Below are 21,442 nucleotides of genomic sequence, written 5' to 3'. Positions count from 1 at the left end.
ACCACCTGCAGGTTGTTTTAGTGCTCCTGGCTCATGGACACTTGGGACATAGAATAGACTCATCCATTACATAGCTGTCTGTATAAATATGAAAAGTTTGACTCCTTCAGCCAAAACCATGGTTCAGTATAAAAGCTTTTGCATTAATACAGATTCTGTTTTATTCTGTTTTGGGCTTACCTACAGGTTTTATTTAATTATTTCTTTAACTTTTAAATGTGCCTTTTAAGTTCTGTTTTTAATTGCACAAGCAACAAACACCTATTATCCAAAATAAAAAGTCCAAGCCATATAAATATTTAGGAAGAAAAAGCAAAAATTACCTTTTTAAGATATCTAACATTCATAAAAGTACAAACAAATTTTATTGATTGAAAAGTCAGGTATGCACATTTGCTGCTAAAGTTTCAAACGTAACAAAAAACTTTATTTTTTATTTAATGTGTATGCATGTTTTATGTGCATGTATATCCATGCACCACATGCATGTAGCATCTGCAGAAGCCAATAGGAGTCGTCACCTTTCCTGGAATGAGAGGTACAGAGGTTATGTACCACAATGTGGATATTAGGAATCAAATCCCATCCTCTGAAAGAGAAGCACTCATAACTGCTGAAGCCCTCTCTCTAGTGCCATAGAAACCGTTTTAGTGCCCCTCCCCATGTAAATAAATACATTCCTTGTCCCAACCACTGCACACAAATTCAAGTCCTACAGTATATTTTAGTAACTCTTATTTCTTTTAAAAGTCATAAACTTGTCATAAACATTGCCCTATGTTAATTGGTATTTCTTGAATAAATTAATTATAATTCATTTGAATTTATGATAGTTTTAATAATAGGATAATGGTAGTAGTCGGAATAAGATTGGCAGAATGCTATGTTTAGGTTCAGTAATAGAGTTAATTTTCCTGCTTTGTAAATTTCTGAGCATGTTTGAAATATCCTGGAAGATATTTGAAATATCCTGAAAGAAGAATTCAGATTCCATATGAGCAAACCCTGGTTTAGTGAACACCTTCACAAAGCACCCAAGATGAAATGAGGGAAGTTTTCCCAAAGCACAGATAAAGAAGTGAGATTGGGGTGAAACTTCTGTGTCCTTACTAGAGAGCACATCAGGTGATGCTTCATTTGTGCATGTGACAAGCTGCCATACTTCTGGGACATAGTATTCCTGGATGAAAGTAGTCAAGTTATTAAGCTGAGTTGGGATGATCCCCGTGAGGAAGCTCAGGGAAATTCAGAATTGCACTGGAAAACCTGGCAGTATGGGCATCAGAGCAGAAAGGTCAGACGAGACGTTGCAGTTCAAGGCTGTTTATGACTGTAGCTGAGGCCAGTGGTCAAGAGTGGGAGATAGAACTCCAAAGGCCAAGGGTCCAGAGCTCTGAGTTGGGATTGACAGCTCAGAGAACATGGAAGTCAGCTGTCTCTAGGAACGGGTTAAGAGGGCAGTAGCAAGTTGATTTGAGTCAGGATAGGACAATGTGCATTGTAATCAACTTGTTTACCTTGAATGCTTCTTACCTCTTCTCTTCCCTTAGAGAGGTTGATCAACATGTATATGGCTAATCAACAGGATCTGTGAAAGAGTCTGTTATTTATAGTATAGTATTTTGTTTCTTATATTTACTTCAGACATTGGTTTCTAAATTTGAATCATTTGCTTACAATTCCTGGAGTTATTTGAGAATTTTCTTCAGTAAAATGAATGCTTTCCATCATTCAAAGTGTGGTTTATCACTTACTAAACCTGTTTAAATAGGCCTCTGCTCACTTCAGCAATTCAACTGGGACATATTATTGTTGAAGCCAAGAGGGAATGGGAAGCTGCCAGGAATTAGCAGCTGCTCAGGATTTTTGTATCATCCAGGAAACAGTTCCGGTACCCTGTGCTGATTAATTCAAAATTTAAGTGAAATATTTTTTGAGGTTTTCTTATTGCTCTTTTATTTATTAAATAATCATGAGGTAAAGGCAGTGTAGGTAAAGTCTTATTTCAATAATTTATTAAATAATCATGAGGTAAAGACAGTGTAGGTAAGTCTTATTTCAGTAATTTGCATGTTTTTTCCCCCTTTGAATCTTAACCAGGTGTGAAAATCACATCGACACTGCAGGTGTTGAAGCTTATCAAGCAGGCTGGTGACCGTGTACTGGTGTACTACCAAAGACCTGTCGGCCAGAGTAACCAAGGGGCTGTGCTGCAAGACAGTTTGGGCCAGTTGGAAGAAAACTTTTTGTCAAGTTCCTGCCAGCCAGGTTATGAAGAAGAAGCTGCTGGGTTGCCAGTGGATACTGAAAACAGAGACCTTGATTCGGAATTTGAAGACTTGGCAACTGATGTCAGAGTACAAACAGAGTTCAAAGAGGAGGCACAACCCTTGAGTCCCAGTCCCAAGCGCACTCCAACAACGCTTTCTATTAAACCTCTTGGCGCTATATCCCCAGTTTTAAATCGTAAATTAGTTTCAGGAATCCATCCACCACCACAAAAACTTCCATCTAAAGAAGGAAATAAACCATCAGCTCTAAAAACTTCAGAGGCCACAGAAGCAGCACCAGTGTCCAAACCCCAGGGATCCACTTTCAAACCACCTGTGCCACCACGACCACAAGTGAAAATTCCTTTGCCTTCCGCTGACACTCCAACTCAGGCAGACCCGGATGCTGTTGAAAAGCCAGAGAAGGTGTTGCTCCCTCCTCCTGCAGAGAAACCTGCTGAAAAGCAAGTGAAGAGCGTGGATCACGGAGAAGATGGGGCAGCAGGTAAGCAGTCTTCAGCAAAGCAAGAAGTAGTAAAAGATGTTACTTCAGAAAGTTCTGGTCCTACTAAGGACACTTCAGATGACCATCAGATGTGGGAATCATCAGAGGTTCTTTATCGTAATAAGGTAGGAAAGTGGTCAAGAACCAGAGCATCCTGTTTGTTTGACATAGAAGCCTGCCACAGGTACCTGAACATTGCACTGTGGTGCAGGGATCCTTTCAAGTTAGGAGGCCTCATCTGTTTGGGGCATGTTAGTTTAAAACTTGAAGAGGTGGCTTTAGGTTGCCTAGCTACATCAAACATGGAATACCTTTCAAAGTTCAGACTGGAAGCCCCTGCTCCTAAGGCCATGGTCACTAGAACTGCACTGCGCAATCTGAGTATGCAAAAGGGCTTCAACGACAAATTTTGTTTTGGTGACATTACTATTCATTTCAAATATTTGAAGGAAGGAGAACCAGACCACCACATAGTTCCTAACATAGAGAAAGAAAAAGAACTCCATTTGATTGAGGAAGTTTCGTCACTCCCTAAAGAGGAACATTTTGTGGGACAGATGAGTTTGTCAGAAAATAAACATAGTTTCCAGGATACTCAGTTCCAAAACCCAACTTGGTGTGATTACTGTAAGAAAAAAGTCTGGACAAAAGCTGCTTCCCAGTGTATGTTCTGTGCTTATGTTTGTCATAAAAAATGTCAAGAAAAGTGTCTAGCTGAGACACCTCTTTGTGGAGCAACTGAGAGGCGAGTAGACCGGACCCTGAAAAACCTCAGGTTGGAGGGACAGGAACCACTCATGGGCCTTCCCCCTCGTGTGGAGATGGAAGCTAACAAGTCAGTCCATAAAACAACAGGCTTGACAAGGCACATTATTAATACTAGCTCTCGTTTACTAAATTTGCGTCAAGTCTCTAAAACTCGTGTTTCTGAACCAGGAACAGATCTTGTGGAACCATCACCAAAGCACACACCCAACACGTCAGACAATGAAGGGAGCGACACAGAGGTGTGTGGTCCAAACAGTCCTTCCAAACGAGGGCACAGTGCAGGAATAAAGCTGGTGAGAAAGGAAGGTGGGCTGGATGACAGTGTTTTCATTGCAGTGAAAGAAATCGGCCGTGATCTGTATAGAGGCTTGCCAACAGAAGAAAGGATCCAAAAGCTAGAGTTCATGCTGGATAAACTGCAGAATGAAATTGATCAGGAGTTGGAACACAATAATTCCCTTGTTAGAGAAGAAAAAGAAACAACTGATACAAGGAAAAAATCACTTCTTTCTGCTGCCTTGGCTAAATCAGGTGAAAGACTACAAGCTCTGACACTCCTGATGATCCACTACAGGGCAGGCATTGAAGATATCGAGACCTTAGAGAGCCTGTCTTTAGACCAGCACTCGAAAAAGGTGAACAAGTACACAGACGATACAGAAGAAGACCTTGATAGTGAAATAAGCCAACTGATCGACTCTCAGCCGTTCAGCAGCATCTCGGATGACTTGTTTGGCCCATCAGAGTCTGTGTAGCAGACAAACTAAACTTTGAAGTGATTGGGGACAAAATGCATCTGGCGTGCCACGAACACAGCTGTGCTTCAGTTCTCTCGTGGTGCGCTTTGGCCTGCTTCTACAGTTGCTTGCTTGTATAAGAATGAAAGGTGGTTTTCCAGCAGAAACATGACGAGCTCACCAAACTGGTTGTTTTGGATTGTGCTTATTCTTAATGGTTTTGGGGTTTATACTGGGAATTGGGTTTTATTAATTTATTTTTAACCTTTTCTAATTATGTAAGCTAACTTTGTGTTTATGTATTGTGATGTCTCACTGTCCTTTTTTTTTCTTTCCTCCTGGTTATTGAATTAATGTTACGTAAGATCCTGTCCAGATTCCTGAAATATTTTCATTCTCATTCATCACGGTTATAACAGCAAATTTGTTGCATGCCTAAATTGACAGCAGTAATCACTGAGGGAACAGAATTGAATCTTCTTTCTTCTATGTTTTGAGGTTTGTCAGCCGTACTTACGTGAGGTTTTTGTTATATGGGGTTTGGGAGGATTTTTGTTTTGTTTTATTTTGTTTTGTTGTTGTTGCCAAATACAAATGAAAGCAAACCATACAGCTTTAAAATGTTATGCTGATTGAGTTTTTTTACGTATATTGCTTGCTTCTTATGCTTCTGTGATATTTTTTAAAGCTTTTATGCAGTTGAAGTATAGTAAAATTATAGTAATTAGCTAGAAGAAGTTGCATTGAATAGAGGATAAATGCAAAATCTAGTTGGTGAAGAATTTTGTAGAGAGGATAACAAGATTTTATTACTGAAGAACAGTTACCAGTAGGATTTTGAAATATCTTTCAAATGTTGATTCTTTCCTTTTAAATGGAAGTTATGAACATTCATGATGATTTTTCATCTTTGGTTGTCCCATAGGAAATAAAGCATGTATAAGGATATTTAAAATTTCACAGGACTTGTTCGGAAAATGGCTGCATTGATAACTGGCTTCTTTTGAAAAAAAATTTAAAGTAGGACTATGCTTTGGAGGGCAATTATACAGAATATGTTTACTACATACATACTTTGGTGACTGTGGCCTTAAAGAAATGTCAGTCATTCTGAATTCTTTAATAATTCAGACCATCATCATTCATTGTAAAGAAAAACAAAAATAGACAGTATGCATAGGATTTGGGACTAGTTCTCTAAAAATGAAGGCCTGCCGTGGTACTGGGTTCATCCAATGGATGCTAATAACACAACTGAGAGAAATATGGGAGCTTGATCCCTATTGACATATCTTTAAAAGTCTGAGTCTGTTATACCTATAGAATAGAAAAGCGTTTTCCCCTTTCACAGTAACACTATGATAACACATAAACCAACTTAATTTAAAACTATGGAACAGCTCTTTGGCTACAGGTAAATTTGTAGTATGATATAGTAAAGAGAATGGTCCAGTCTGTAGCTCAAACTCCAACAGGAGTTTAAGGCCAAGCTCTTGAGTGAGCGCTGCAGCACAGGCTTGTCCCAGAGGGTCACACAGCTTCTCTATCTCCGAAGGTACTTCTCTACCTCACGGGGCTGCTGTGAGACAGACAGGAGCATAACTGCAAAAGCGGTGAACATGAAAGGTGTTCTTACGTGAGAAAAGCATTGTTGAGTGTGGGAGGTTATTCCAGCTTTAAATTCAATAGCTAACTCTTGTTATTAAGTGAACACTAGGACACAAACTTTTCTATCTGTGTAATCAATCCCCACCCACCCCTGCTTTCCACAACAAACCCCAGAAGCTAAAATGTTACTCCACATCTTATGCTTGAAGCAATCTGCCTGACGTTTAGCCCTGTTTCATCTTGAACACAATAACTTGCCGTTGCTCCCTGAAGGTGACGCGTCTGTAAGTGGCTGGTATGTATACAGATAAATTGTGAAGTTTTAGCGATGCCCAAGCATGCTCCTGCACTGACTTATTTGAAAGAGCTATAGAAGTTATGCAAAGCTTTAGTTCTAAGAATCTACTCATGCTTCAAAGTATTTATCTCTGTAGAACCACAATCATGGAAAGCTCGACAGTGCTGCTAATGGTGTTTGTAAAATAGACCTTTAATGTCGTGCAATATTTTTCTATTAGGAGAGACAGTAGAAGCATCACAGTTGTGCTTTAGAGCAGGGAAGGAGGGGAAACTCCAGATACCCTAGAGCATAGGAAGGGATAAGGCCTCACTTAAAAGGTTGTGTTATATTACATTACTCATGTAATCCTGCTGCCATGCTATGTTATCAATAGCTAAAATAATAATAAAGACTACCACGGAAAATAAGAATATCTTCATTTGATGACATTTGAAAACAAGGTGATTGGTTCATCTCTGTGGCATTATACCTGATGTAATTGGCCATGCAGACAAGCCAACAATCCATTTTTACTAAACAAATTTGCAAAAGCATTCAAACTTTTACTGTTGCTACCTTACCTTTTGAAACAGATATATCGATTTTTTTTCTAATGCTATAATATGTGGTAATAAGCATAGTGAGACCTGTCTCAGGAAAGAAAAATTGGACCATTTAAAGTGTGTTCTCTTCATTGGTATTTAGATGAATGACTGGGTTAGACAAAATGAACATCTTAGTATTTTCCAATCACAATATGTATGTTGCTTTTTTATTTATTGTGTTGGCTTTTTGAGACAGTCTTTCTCTATAGGCCTGGCTGTCCTGGAACTCATTGTATAGATCAAGCTGGCCTCGAACTCAACAGATATCTGCCTGCCTCTGCCTCTGGAGTGCTGAGATTAAAGACATGTACCACCACATCCAGCTGTGCTATATTTTTAGTATCAAAGTTTATTCAACAATACTAGAACTTATTGGGTAGATACTTTCTCATTCTAAGAAAAAGAACAGCCTAAAACGTTGAGAGTAAAATCTATCTAAAAAAATTTTTATAACATTTTGAATATATTTGATTGTAATAGTAAGAAAATAAAGTTTAAAAATTTTAAGTTCTCTAAAGTAAGTTTAAAATCACTTCAATTTTTAAAAGATGCATTAATTTCTAAATTGAGGTGATAGTTTTCCTTATCCCCTCCCTCCAAAAAAAGCAAAGAACAGTGGAAAGGGGGATTACCTTCATCCTTTGTGATTACTTCATGTTTCTTAAGGTCTGAGCAAAACAGCATGCCACCCAATCCTGGAAACCACCGTGGCCACCCCATCCAAAAGTATCCTGATTTCTAGATCTGCCAGAGCCTGTTCCTTCAAATGACTTGATGTTATAGCTCTCTTCACCAGATAATTTATCTGTTCACAGCAATTAGAACAATTTTTTGACAGCTCACTGTTTTTCCACACTGATAGGCCACAACAAGTCCTATGTTTCATTTAAAACAGACTGTGGAAAGACAAAGAGGACGGTTCCCCCTAGCCTGGAGTGATTTTTTTTGCTTTATGCCTGCAAATACAGAGAATGCTTTTTAATTAAATATCTACAGCTGAAACAATGTGTATGTATTTTATTCCAGCAGAAATGTTGATGAAATGGTTTATGAAAGAATACAGGCAGGCACAGCACAGTGTTCGAGAAGATTTATTAAGTAACCTAGCTAAAGTGCAACTAGGACAGAGAGATACACTTAACAGTCAAAAGAAGTTTCATAGCCATTGCTACCTCACTAAGATTTGTGAGTCTGAATTACCAAGTACAAACAAAAGCAACCTCTACTTTGTGAAAATGTTCAGAGATATAAGTTCTTTTTCTGGAACATGCACAGTATTTTTAAACACCCTATTTTCAGACTTATGTACCCAGGATATTAGTCATATAAATGTATTTACTTTCTCCTTGGAAACAAGTTATCTTTTGCTCTCTAAAACGTTCTAAATGTTTTATCTTTTCCCTGGAGTTGAGTAACTGGCATGCCTTTGCTAGTCATCCTTGATGACCCCTCAGAAGCAGAAACAACACCAGCATTAATTATTGTATGTGGTACTGTGGGCAAGGAGAACTACAAGCCTTCTCTGACCACAGTACTTCTATAGCTGTCCTGATGAAGTGCAAGGCCCACCTTTTGATTTCAGTCACGTGAGAGTTCCTCTCCAGCCATCTTTCAGAGCTGCAGACCTTGTGACTATCCAGCAGTTTAATGAGTAGGAACCTGTTTCCCACAAACACATGACTTCAAAGCACCAAGGTCCCACAGAAAGATTCATAAAGCAAAAGAAGTATTAGCCACTTTCCTAACAGATGTGTAAAGCCAATAAGGTTGAGGGGTTGTTGTCCTAAAGTTCTCTTAATGTCCAAGGTCACACAAACACAATTCAGATTAACAAAACTGACAGGTATATTTTTTTTTAACAACTGCAGAGTTGACATGTACTATTTGAGACATATTCTACACTGTGTTTATATTCTGGGAGGCTGTAATCTCATACAAAGCACTACAGATAAGGTTCACTAATGCTGGCACACTGAAAAGGTACATCAGTTTTGGCATGCTTAGAAAAACTATTCTACTCCACACACAAGATGACACAGCAACACATACACATTTGTAGATGGGTTTTCTGCTCCAGAAAGGGAAAGTGCCCTGATCACCCTATTATCTTTCTTAACATACTAATGTTAGACATGAACAATTTCATTCCTTCATTCTTGTTTGAAATTCATTTCTACGTTGATAGGAACAACTTTTAGGAGTCTAAAAAATAAAAGCAACTCAAAATTAATAAGTCTCTAGAAAAACACTTGGATAACCTACAAGTAGTTAAAGATGTGATAGTCTGATTGTTCACATAGAAGCTCAATAGCCTTTGTTTCCTTTCCCAAAACAGGAACTGGGTTTGGTAAATCATACCATGCTTAACCTTACCAGTGTACAAATACATACTTTATTTTCACCCAGTAAGACCATCAAGTCTTTATCTTTCAAAGAAAGCAACATTTGAAGTTCTTTACTTTCAGAACATTTACCCCTTGTTGGCTTTAATGATTGTTGCCAATGATATGACACAGAAAACAGAATTTACAACCATCCATTTCCAGGTAGGTGGTTATAGCAGAAAACCAATGCCAGCAAAGGTTTATGAATAAGTCTGAAAGATGGCTGACACAATTTCTTGTCCTTTGTGCTTGAAATGACTAGCTTTTAACTCAAAAACATTGATACTAATTACAAGTTAAATAGCAACTCATTCAGTGTTGCTACGTAACGATGCTGTCTTGCATGATTGTTTCTCAGACCTCTAGTTTCTTGTTGGAGAATCTCAGATAATGTGTGCTTTAAACACTCATTACCAGTATTCAGAAAAAATACAAGATTTTTTTTGTCCAAGTGTTTGTGAATGTAAGTTAAAAAATTATATTTGATTTGGATTCAAATATTTATACATTTACAATATACCTATTTCGTCAAAATATATTGTATAATATTTAATAAAACCAAATACATAAAATAAAGTTTTCAACAATATTTATACAAACCCCTAGAAAAGCTGCTTTTTCTTTATAAGGCTGTTGGCAGTCGGCCATAACCATGGAAAAGAAAGTATCACCTTTGGTTGTTTTACTCTTTGCCAGGAATGGGTGATGTGATCAAGACAGCTCTGCACGCATCATTTCCCTGGAAACTCTGGTACACAATTAAGCAGTTGCCAACTTAGAGGAGCTCAGTCACTTTCAGATTCTTCATCCTCACCGATGGGATACGACTGGACATTATTCTGAGTGTACATTTTTGTTTTAATGGGGCAGTTGTGGTCCATGAGGATAGCCTGAAAGCAAAAGGCAAGTACACGAATTTCTCGCTTTGTAAAGATATGATGGTTTTAACCCACTGCTGTTAATTGTTACTGTTTTGAAAGCAATTGCCATTTCTTGACCTTCAAATCTCAAATTCTCCATTTAGTGAAAAGTTTTAGGTAATAGGCAAGAAATAGTCTCTGGGTTGTGTTCATTGTACCTGTTGTAGGTGGAAGTTGAGTTTTGTGAAACAAAGGATGGGTGGATTAGGTTCAATAAAAGTTAAACTGAGTCTTTTAAGGGTTGGGAGCTGGAGACTGCATTGCAACTTCCATTTTATAGACTGCCACTACAGGGAACTTCATGAAGATGTTTGAAGGGAACTCTTGTAAGAAATGGAGGGAATCGGAACTGAAATCCACTCTTCCTCAACTCCGGCTTGTTCTGATGGTAACCATTTACACAGATTGTCTTACATTTGTTAAGACTACATTTTGCCATGGCCCTTTATTTTTCCAGGTCAAACATCCCAGGGCTTTGTTCACAAATGTGATGCTCAGACCATCTCTCTCCAGATCCTCGCTGCCCTCTTTTAGCACAAATGTATTTATAAAAGGCCTTTGCCCATAACTGCAAAAGGAAAAATATCCACAAAAACAATGCTTTTTTTCCAAAGCATCCTCAGCAAGAAGTACTGGAATCATTATTCCTGCTGACAGTGGGCCAAGCCTGACATCCTGTCAGGACCATGACTACAAGTAGATGAAAGGTGAGAAGTTGAGAAAGTAGGCACACAGGCTTAAAGACCTTCACCAACAGATAGTCACCTCCCAGCCACTGCAGCTGGTCAGATCCTTTATGTAGAACATAGAACAGTGTTTGCATAGACTATATCTTCATGTATATTTCAATTTAACTTTATGGTACCCAACACAATACAATGCAAATGTGTAGTATAACTAGGGGATGGTTTTTTAAATGTACAATTCGTACAGATAATTGTTTTTTAGACACTTTGACTTCACATTTGCTGAGTCTACAGACCAGAACTTGTGGGTGCAGACAGCAGCAGTGTGGCATAATGGTGCAGAGCAAGAGGCCAGGCAGCTCCAAGACAAATTCCGGTTTTTAAGAATCCCACAGCAGCTGGAGAAGTGCAGTGGGAGTCTATGTACAAACCAATTGAATCAGTCTCCCTCTATAGGAACCATTTCCCTAAGGTGTGTGTGTTGCACACGCACGTGTGTGCAGTCTGCAAAGCTGAGTGGATTAAAATGTTCTGAGTCTGCCTGTGGCAGTCTATCTTGGTGTCTTCGTTATCCCTAGCTCTTGTCCTGCAGATGTGATAAGACGCCACTCAGTGCTTAGCCCTTTTATCATTTCCCTAGACCTCAAGCGATCAGATGTGTGACACAAAGATAAGGACTTATGTGACCCTAGTCAGGCTGTCATCTCAAGCCGCCAGCTTCAAACTCGGCTCCCCTTCCAATTATGCTGCTTACTGAGTGAACTGATAGTTATGCTTAAAGGATTTGATTATTAAAATAGTTGAGGTAACAGACATTGCATGTTTGAACCATTCTCCCTGTGTTATACAGAGGTTTAGCCTTTGGTAGCTGAAGGTAATCTACCCCAGTTTGTGTGCCCAGAGGTCACTGTGGAGATGGCCTGGGGGCAAAGGTTAAAAGTGAAATCCCAGGTTCCTTCCTTTACAGTGACTGCTATCCGCAACCCCCAGAGCACTGCCTTGGTTACAATACATGGTGTAAGACTAGCAGTCATCAGCTGACATGGATTTCTAGGGCACCTACTGTATTTCTGACCTTACCCTGAAGGTCCTATACCAGTGACAACTCCAGAGGTATGGACAGGTTCCCCAGGGTCACAGATGGAGGACTCCCTGGAGCCTAAGGCTTAGCAAAAGTTCTTCAGAGGAGATGGGAACTTTAGTGAATCCTGAAACACGGGAAGGTTTGCAGAAGACAGGCTTGAATGAGCACATCATGGGTAATGGAGGGTAGTAGGTAAAGCACTAAATCACCAGGGCCAGGAGGTCTTAGGAGGCAATGGAGACAGCAGTTGGGAAGCACCACCAAAGTCAGGAGTACCAGGCATGAGCCTTGATCTTTATCTGGTCCACAGGTAGCAAAGCTACATCAAAGAGAGAGTGACTAGCACTGCCCTATTCACGACCACCGTCATCTCTGCACTCACCATTCACTTCTATAGGTAATCTTGAGAACTCCAGGACTGGAACACAGAATGTATACTCAATAAAAACTGTTCTGGGGGTTGCTGGGCGTGGTAGCACCCTTTCATCTCAGCATTCAGGAAGCAAGGCAGATGGATCTCTGAGTTTGAGGCCAGCCTGATCTACACAGAGTTCTAGACCAGCCAGGATCCTGTCTTAAAAAGCTGCACTGGGATTAGGGAGATATCTTAATGGGTAAAGAAGTGTTTGCCTCGCAAGCATGAGGACCTGAGTTCAGTCTCTAAAACTCACATTTTAAAAACTCCAGTGATGGTGTACACTTGTTATCCCTGCATTAGAGAAATGAAACAGCCAACAAGATTTGGTGAGCTCTAGGCCAGCAGGAAACTCAAAAACCAAGGTAGACACACATCCTGAGGAACAACACCCAAAGTTGTCCTTGGGCCTCTATATGCATGGATTACTTGAACGTGCACACTTCATGCGAACCCACAGATACACAGCAATGTACTGCAGAGTTCATTCCGACTGATTATTTCTATCATGAAAATACGGTGATCAGAACTTTTCAATACAGCTGATAGCCTGTGTGTTTCGGGCAGCTTTTATTTCATGAATATTATTTCATGGCATCTACAACCTAGCTTCATGTCTTCCCCCAAAATCTTAACTGGGCAGTAGTTTTACTTTTTAAAAAAATTATACATGGTTAAATATGCCAGATAGTGTACCATGAAAAAAGAAGACAGCATTGAACAGGTAACACAGGTACATGAGGGACAAGTGCCCAGTGGCCCATGAAGCTGGCAGGGGATTTAGGCTAGCACTCCACATACCACAGGGGAGCAGAAGTGGAGAGAGGAGGGGTTGGCACCAAAGGCACGGCAAAGCCTTGATATACCCAAGCCTCTTCCATATACCTAACTCCCATCACTGTACACAGAGCAAAGCTGGGGTCTCCAAGGTGGGGGGGGGGGAACAGACCAAATGAAGTAGAAAAATTCAGTGCTGGGCTGGTGAATCAGTAAATGCACTTAGAAGGTGGGTGCTCCAATCTCAGACTTGAGAGCATTCCAGTAGAATCATTCTGTTTTTCTTAACTAGAAAAAAATTCACTATGTACAAAGCAAAGGGACAGGTGTCTCCAAGTAGATAATAATGTACACCCCGTGTATATCCTCATCTAGCCCATGGACAAGAATCCTTTTTAAGTGTATTTTATGTGTAATGGAGTGCTGTGCATGCATACGTGTGTAGACTTTCACATGTGTGGGGTGTGTGTGTATGCATGCACTTGTAAAGACCAGAAGTTGACATCAGGTATATTCATGCTTCACTTTATATAATGAGGAAGGGTTTCTCATTCGAACTCTGAGATTGCCAGTTTGGCTAGTGTAGCTAGCCAGGTTGCTCCAGGGATCCTCTGCTCTGTCTTCCTCACTGAGGTTACAAGTGGGCCACCACATCTGACATTTACATAGGTGCTGGGGATATGAACTTGGATCCTCTGTGGAAAGCAGTTTTATCTATTGAACTATCTCCTCAGCACTGAATTGGGGTCTGAGCTAGAAGGACATTACACACCTTATACACTTAAAGGTGTTTGCTATCCATAGACCACTTTCCTGCCTTAGCAGCAGAAACTTAATAAGACTAAAAGGCATGCATCCTACCCTTTAAAAATACTTCTTTAAACTTGAAAACCAAAACCCATCTCAGAACTCAGCTAGTCTCCCTGGGTATTTTGAGAAGTCAGGGTCCTGTGTCGCTGTCTTATTATGGGCGTGTTCCTCAAGTGGCAGTGTTGATACGCCTTACATTTTACAGAGACTGAGCAACAGGGGGACTTTCTCCTTTGCCTTCATCAGAACATTTTTTTTAAAAAAGTAAAAGCTGTGGTGCTCACAACCAATTCACAGCCTGCTGTGACTTACAAGCCTACAAAACACAATTGCATAGATGGCTCTCACACACGACTGCAGGGTGAGTGCCTGCAAAAATTACTTAAAGAATATTTTGCTTGGGGCGGAATGCCTTCTGGCCCCCATGTCTCTGACACTTGGTGGTTTATGATCTTGTACCTCAGCACTTGTGTGTGCTGGGGTTTCTCGAGTGAGTGGTGGTCTATTCCCCCTCATGGCACACGCCCTGCCACATTCCCCCTTATCATTAGAGGCTGCCGGCTTCCACCCACTCTTCAGCTCTGCTTGCACAATCAACAAACATCACCTGCTGGGCACCATCTCAGATGTTACCACTGCCAGTCAAATGGCATTCCTCCAATTACAGGCATTAATTATAGACAGAGAAATGCACATCGTAAGACTTAGTGATTTATTTCAATGGGCACTGGTTAAGAATTTTGACATTTTATAGTGAAGTGACCCTGAAACCTGTCATTCTTACTGCTTTGCCTTTCAAAATTGTCTCCTCCACTTCCTTCAGTATTTTTTTTAAATGAGCTAAAGCACTGGTTTAAGTGAATAAAAAAAAAACTGGCTTTCTACCACCATTTTTTCAAAACACTATGGTGACTGGCTAGACAAATGCTTCTCACCTCCTACCATGCTTCATTTCCTCTACTAGCACATGCAGGAAGCCACAGATAGATAACACAACAGCCACTAACGTCTGCTGTCTTGGTGTGGGTCGCCCACCAGCAGAAAGGAAGGTCTTGCCTTGAAGAACGAAGATGCTTGGGTGCTGCCGGGTGAGCAGAGTACAACGCGCGTTGCTTTCAATGCCGCAGGAATGGTGCATGGGTGACCCTGGGGACAGTCTCTGCTGAGACTCTCGTCTAACAACACTTCTGTGAGATGTTATCCTTTCCCAGTGCCGTGGAGAAAACTGGGGAGCCAGTGCAGCTGCCCCCAGGCCCATGCCAGCCCTTCACCATCCCTAAGAGTCGTAACTGTCTCCCGGGTGACAGAAACATTTACTGATAATTCAATTTCTTTAGTCAAAAAGGTTTGGGAGTAACCGTCATTCAGCCTTAATCAAATTATTGATAATGTGGCCACAGAAAGACAGGTTTCCAGCATTGTGTGGGGAGTCTTCTATCCACTCTGAAGGATATGGGCTCAGGTCAGCAACCAGAAGTGCCACAGTGATGCACACAACCAGGGTGGAAGCTTCCACCCAACAGTCTCCACATCAACCCCCACCTTTCCTACAAGTGTGGAGCATCTTGTGTTTTAACAAATAAAGCTTGCCTGAAGATCAGAGTACAGAACCAAGCCACTAGAGGCCAGGCAGCGATGACACACACCTTTAATCCCAGGACTCGGGAGACAGAGGCAGGTGGATCTCTGAGTTCAAAGCCACCCTGGGCGACACAAGATTGATCCAGTCTAAAAGAGAAACAGTCAGGCGGTGGTGGCTCACACCTTTAATCCCAGCACCAGAAAGGCTGAGATGGGAAGTAATAAGGCTGAGAGGAGAGAGGAATATAAAGTGGGAGGAGAAGGGAGCTCAGATGTAGTCTGAGCATGCAGTCTGAGGATGAGTAGAGACAGGATCACCCCTTCAGTCTGAGTATTCAGGAGAGGTAAAAGGTTTCCCTAGTGGCTGGCTGCACTGCTTCTCTGTCCTTCCTCTTTCACCCCCTAATATCTGACTCTGGATCTTTATTAAGAACAATTAGAGTTCATGCTACATAGGAGCCATCCATGAGAAACTAGCCTCTAGTCAAAGCCTGTATAGTTCCTGGCACAAAGTCAGCGGCTAGAGATCAATGTATGTTTAAGCTACAGCAAATGGATAGGTGAATGTGGAATGCCTCAGACAAACATAGGTTACACAATCTAAATTTTGGTTCTGTCTTTAAATTTACTTTTGGAGGAAACCATCAAGAGTCATTCAAGAAATGATAACATACTAAGACCTGTTCTTGTCAGAAAGCTCTTCTATGCTGGGCTTAGTGGCACAGGCCTGTCGTGCCAACTGTTCCTGGACTGAAGCAGGAAAGATCCTAACTTCCCGGCCTGTCTTGTCACCTACAGAGTAAACTCAGGCCAGCCTGGGCAACTTAATGAGACCCTATCTCAAGACGAAACATTTTTAAACGTGGAAAGAGGGCTAGAAACGAAACACAAAAGTACAGTGTTGGCCTGGCGCACACTAAGCCCCAGATTCAATCGACAATATTGGAGAAAGGAAACCTACAGAAATCTTGTCTGATCCACTCCAAAGAACATAACAAAGAAGTCTTAGATCTGTCCCTGGACACAACACTACCGCCTCCCATGGGCTTCTCCTTCATCCCTGGTCTAGTCTCCTTTCAGCTAAACAATACCAGCATCTGATACTTTAGTCTGGGTCTCCCCCAACCCCCGCCAGGACAGATGATGAGAGATAAACACCTTAGAAAGGGCACGAGACTAACACACCTCCCACTTTAGATTTGGAGCCAATAATTTGAACTTGTTCGAAAGAGAAGCACATTATTCTCTATAGCTTGACCATGGCTATGTTTCTAGCCACGAAGATAAGAACTAAATAGTTCTTTGCGCTCAGATGTGTGCCCCAGGGTGTAAAAATGACCATCTTTCACAAAGACTAAAGACATTTCCAGACTCTCATGCTGGACCAAGATACCAGCTATCGCCAAATGCTATAAAGACAGAAGAAAAGCAGCTAGAACCACATCCTAAGAACCATAGCCAATGAGATTGAATTATCCTAGGGTTATATTTAATTGGCGAGAATTATACAATGTTAATCTAAATACAAAGCTAATCTTATTCTTAATCATGTTCCAATTCACGAACACGAAGCTTAAAAGCAATAACTGTGAAAATAATATGAATGAAAGTAGTTACTGTGTTAGTGACTGAAAAGGAACTCTCACTGCTTCCGCTTGGAGCCCTCTATTGGAAAGGAGCAGAAATGTAGTTTAGAATTGAACTATGCAGAAACTATGCAGATAGGCTTACCAAAACTATCAAAAAAAAAAAAAAGCCAAAGAAACCAAAAAAAAAACAGCTTTCTTACCATTTTTTCTTCCTTAGCAGGTGGACTTCGAAGAAAAAAGCAGAGTGGAGCAAAAACAATATCAATTATCCCGATAATTGTCATGAGCCAAGGAAAGCCGATTGCCTTTGCAATGGCACCACCAGCAGAAGGACCTTTGGGGAAAGAGAAAATTAGCATTTTCTCCAAATGTCTTATTGCCAGAAAATGTAAACATTTCTTTATTTCTAGGAGGTTTTATCTGTCCTGCATTAAGGTAAAAGGTATCTTGAAAGCCAGCATATTCTTACCGATGGCATAGCCCATACAAAAGGCCACATCCGCAATGGCATATACGCTTCCATAGACAGACACGTGCCGTAGGTCCACCAGGTAGCCCATGATAGGCATCATGGAGGAATCCACCATCCCTGTGGATAGGCAAGGAGCAGCGTATGGAAAAGTGGTATAAACCAGATACAAGCTGAATGCTAGGGACTGTGTCCTGAACTCAGTCCATTGCCAACTCCTTCCTTCTGTTATTGCTACTTGTTCCTCTGTGCCACGCTCCTAACAGCAAACCTTTCATTGTGGATAGCAAGCAGAAGGATTCAGAGAGAGGAGTGGAATTCAGGATTCTGTGTCTTTATTAGGCCACCGTTTGTAGGCTGTCTGACCTCACGTTATAATCTCTTGTAAGGGGTCATCTTTTGGGTAAAGGGAAGTTACCCAATCCTCTGGCAACTCACCTTTTACTATTCTCCAGGTGTAGTAAATTCTTTTTACTGGAACTTGGCCTACTAGGTTATGCCTTCCTGACCCACTGTTTTCTCAGTCACTTTTCCCTTGCCAGTTAGCACACGTACATCTATCAGCCAACCTCTTGCCAGCCCGCCTCCAACACCAGCCTTAGACCACGTGAGTTCCCAAACTGTAAAGTGCCTGTGTACTAGAACTCAGTGGAGGCTGAGAGGGCGTCTCTTCCCGCTCAGAAAACTAAAACCTGAAGAGTTTGGCTCATTTGTTGGCTACAGCCGACAACAAGGACCAGTGTGACAAGCTGGGCCTCTTGACTAGCAAATGCACAAGTATCAGAAAGAGCACCTGAATGAAAGTTCTGGGTGCAAATCCTAGCTGAATGAGCACGGTCATACCTAGCCTCTGAGCATCTCTTCCCGTCTACATGGGCTGCTTTGGAAGTGGTTATGGTGACTGACTGGTGAGCCGGTGCCTGTGAGCACATGCCGAGGGGCTGGCCCACAGCGGCAGGTGGATGGGAGCAATGGCCTTGCTTTGTTTCCTGTTTGCTGATCATCTGGTGTGTGCAGCCTGCTACAGAGAAAGAGTGGAGCGAAACCTAAGAGGCGGATATTAAACAAGAGTTGAACGAATTACAACAGGACTGGTGTGTAAGTCCATGGGGAGACATAAGATGCCAGGGCCACCCAACCTCCTCTAGAGGGTCGGGAGATATCCCATTCATTCTTTCTGCCAACACTACAGTGTAACAGATTTGGCCTTTACTTTTATCATGGTAATCGGTATTTATAAATGAGAAACAAAAGCATACCATTAGTCCAGATGTACCCTAATGTTTTATTCTCCTTTGCCTCTGAAAATCCCTGCAGTGCACAGCATGGTTCCTCAGTAGCCTGCATTTTCCTTACCAAGCCTCAGAAGCGAAGTACATGGGAAGGTCTGCTCTCAGATTCCAACTAGATCAGGAGGCACGCGTTTGCCAGCGCACAGCAGCGAAGCATCAGTTTGCTTCTGCCAACACCACCTGATCCTCAACAGGAATCTCCATGCATCTGGACTAGGGGTTGTTCCTGAGCTGACCCCATGGCAGCCTCCACATCAGCTTCTGGAAATCTGAGCTTTGGAGCCCAACTACAGTCTGTTCACTCTTCAAGGAGAGAATCTCGGCCAGAGAGGAGGCAGTTCCAAGTTGAGGCACAAGGCCCGTGTGACTTACCAATTGCAAAGCCAACTCCAAAGTTGGGAGCGATGAGTCCATAGATATTTTTCGCAAAGGGAATCTGTAAGAGGAAGTTAATGTGCTAAAATAAAAGATATTGACGCTAACAAAACATCTTTTACAAAAAGTACTTTTTACATAGGAATGAGAACAGAGAAAGGAAGGGGGTTGCCATTCTTGTCTTTAAATCCAAAGCCTACAGTGAGGGTGTGTCTCAGTGCATGACACACTGGGATCAATCTCCAGTGCAATCAATCAATAACTATATGTCAAAGCCCGAAATGTAAATCCTGACTCTGAAAACTTAAGTACACGGCTCCTCAGAAGGGCAGTCCCATTCACCCTCCAGTTTATCACAGAAGACAGCCATGTTTGCGGAGTACTGGCCACTAAGATGCGTTTATTCTGGAGTAATCTTGCTATTGTTCAGAGTAGCTGCCATAAAGTATTTAAGACATTGTCATGTTTGGTGGTTCATGCCTGTAAACTCAGCATTTGCAAGAACAAGGCAGAGAAGACTGTCGTCAGTTCTAGGCCATCCTGGGCTACATATGAGGCCTTAAGAAAAAAACTACAAAAGAATAAAAACAATAATAGAAAAATAACTTTGTAAACTGCATAATAAAACAGTTTGAATAACATCTAACTTAAAATTACATAATATACCCACTGGAATCTTTCCAGAAATGTTTGAAAGGACCTTTAAAAGTTCAAGTTTTAAAATGAAAAATGTAAAAATGAAGAACATAATAAAACCAAATATTAGCAAACAAACTGTTATTAAATATTGCCTAGCGAGTCTCACCCAAAACAAGTTTCAGTCCCATGTGCTCCCAGCCCCCGACTGCCTGTCAAATGCAGTCTTTCACTCACACATAAAATGCTGATTCCAACAATTATCATTCCCAGAAGAGCACAAAGCCACCTATCGAAAGAAAAAAGCACGTCAATAAATAAACACTTACGGTGTTTTCCCAAGACACATCTTCAATGAAAATCACAGCAGTTACTTGTAATAGCGAAGACAGACATTGAATTTCTTCAAAACCACATTGTTGTCAAAACAATAGAACGAATGCTTTCATTTAATCTTACCTTCCCATTTTGTGTGCAAGTATTCCAAAAATATTGGTTCCAAGGAGATAAGAGATACTTGCTGGTAGGAAAGCAATGCCTGCGGGTTTATGAAAAGGATACCTTATCAGTGCTGCTACAAGTCACACGTCAGAAAAACTAATAATCACAGGCAGTGCAGCGATGATTCGAGAAGATGAAGTCTGGGGCCTGCACCCACGCAGCTAATATCCGGTTTCAGTCTGGACCCCACATGGCTTATCCGTCCCAGGAAGCTGCCGAGACGATCCAGAAATGGAAACCATTTCTCTATCAGTGGCTCCATCTCACCTCCACCTGAGTTGGTGGCAGCATTACATGCGGACCAACAGAGACAATCCCCAGCTGTGGGAGCTCAGCAATGGCTATCCGTGTGGTCTAGGCATTTACATATGTGTGCTCACTTTTGCAATTCTTGGCAAAAGGCACAGCCATTGAAAGAATTAGGGGAAACTAGGACCAAGAGAAAAGAAAGCAGTAGAAACAAGCCAGAGCCCACCGTTACTTTGCCTTGTAAGAGTACACACATGTATGTGTACACACAAGGCTTTCTCACACAAAGAGGGCCATATAACACCTACTGCTCCATGCCCTCTTTTTCTCAATTAACTGTGAACATCTTCCTTTCTTAAGGAAAAAAAAAAACACTACTTGATCATTTTTTTCAAGGCAAAATCGTGATTGACAGATACTTTATGTCTAAGACTTAATGGCTCTCCAAGGGGAGACAATGAACCAGGAGCAACTTCCAGCAGGCAAGGGCAGAAGTTGCCTTGAACATGGCCAGCACTGAACAAAAGGCCCGTCAAGTGAAGCCATGAGGATCTGCCCACTTCAGCTCTACAGTTCATACTAGGGCAATCTCTTGATAAGAGACCGCTGTGCAGTTTCTTAATTTCAGTATTTTCCCCTTAAAATCAGATATACTGGACTTGATTCCAAGTCTTGCCCTCCAACCGTCAGAGCTGCTTTGTTCTCCACCATCTCTGTGTATACTAGGTACGCGAGTGGTCAACAGTGCTGTCTACCCAAGCACGATTCTGTCCCGCTAAGGATAAGACCCTAAGCCATTAAAACCCTGGGAGAAGCTGGCAGAAGGCTGAGCCTCTAACACAGTAGGAATCTCAGGTTAACGGGTACTATGATCAAAACGCAAAACAGAATCGTGCCAGGA

The 21,442-nt window shown here is 41.4% G+C and overlaps 2 protein-coding genes across 2 annotated transcripts in view; one reads left to right on the top strand and one right to left on the bottom strand.

Moving 5' to 3' along the window:
* The window catches only part of Pdzd8 (PDZ domain containing 8), a 58,038-nt gene extending 51,439 nt beyond the window's left edge, over nucleotides 1-6,599 (top strand). Inside the window, exon 5 of the mRNA XM_038324947.1 lies at nucleotides 2,101-6,599. Within this exon, the coding sequence (XP_038180875.1) occupies nucleotides 2,101-4,298 (2,198 nt within the window). The 3' untranslated portion in view covers nucleotides 4,299-6,599. The remainder of the gene's footprint in view (nucleotides 1-2,100) is intronic.
* Nucleotides 6,600-9,942: 3,343 nt separating this feature from the next.
* Slc18a2 (solute carrier family 18 member A2) overlaps nucleotides 9,943-21,442 on the bottom strand; it is a 30,006-nt gene continuing 18,506 nt past the window's right edge. Inside the window, exons 10-15 of the mRNA XM_038324959.1 lie at nucleotides 20,251-20,329; nucleotides 20,029-20,080; nucleotides 19,153-19,216; nucleotides 17,489-17,608; nucleotides 17,220-17,353; nucleotides 9,943-10,047 (exon numbers count right to left, since the gene is read on the bottom strand). Coding sequence (XP_038180887.1) covers nucleotides 9,943-10,047; nucleotides 17,220-17,353; nucleotides 17,489-17,608; nucleotides 19,153-19,216; nucleotides 20,029-20,080; nucleotides 20,251-20,329 — 554 coding nt within the window. The remainder of the gene's footprint in view (nucleotides 10,048-17,219; nucleotides 17,354-17,488; nucleotides 17,609-19,152; nucleotides 19,217-20,028; nucleotides 20,081-20,250; nucleotides 20,330-21,442) is intronic.

This window comes from Arvicola amphibius, chromosome 1 (assembly GCF_903992535.2).
Source record: "Arvicola amphibius chromosome 1, mArvAmp1.2, whole genome shotgun sequence".
Lineage (NCBI taxonomy): Eukaryota > Metazoa > Chordata > Mammalia > Rodentia > Cricetidae > Arvicola > Arvicola amphibius.
Note: the sequence above shows the minus strand (reverse complement) of the source record. Positions and strands in the feature narration are given on the sequence as shown.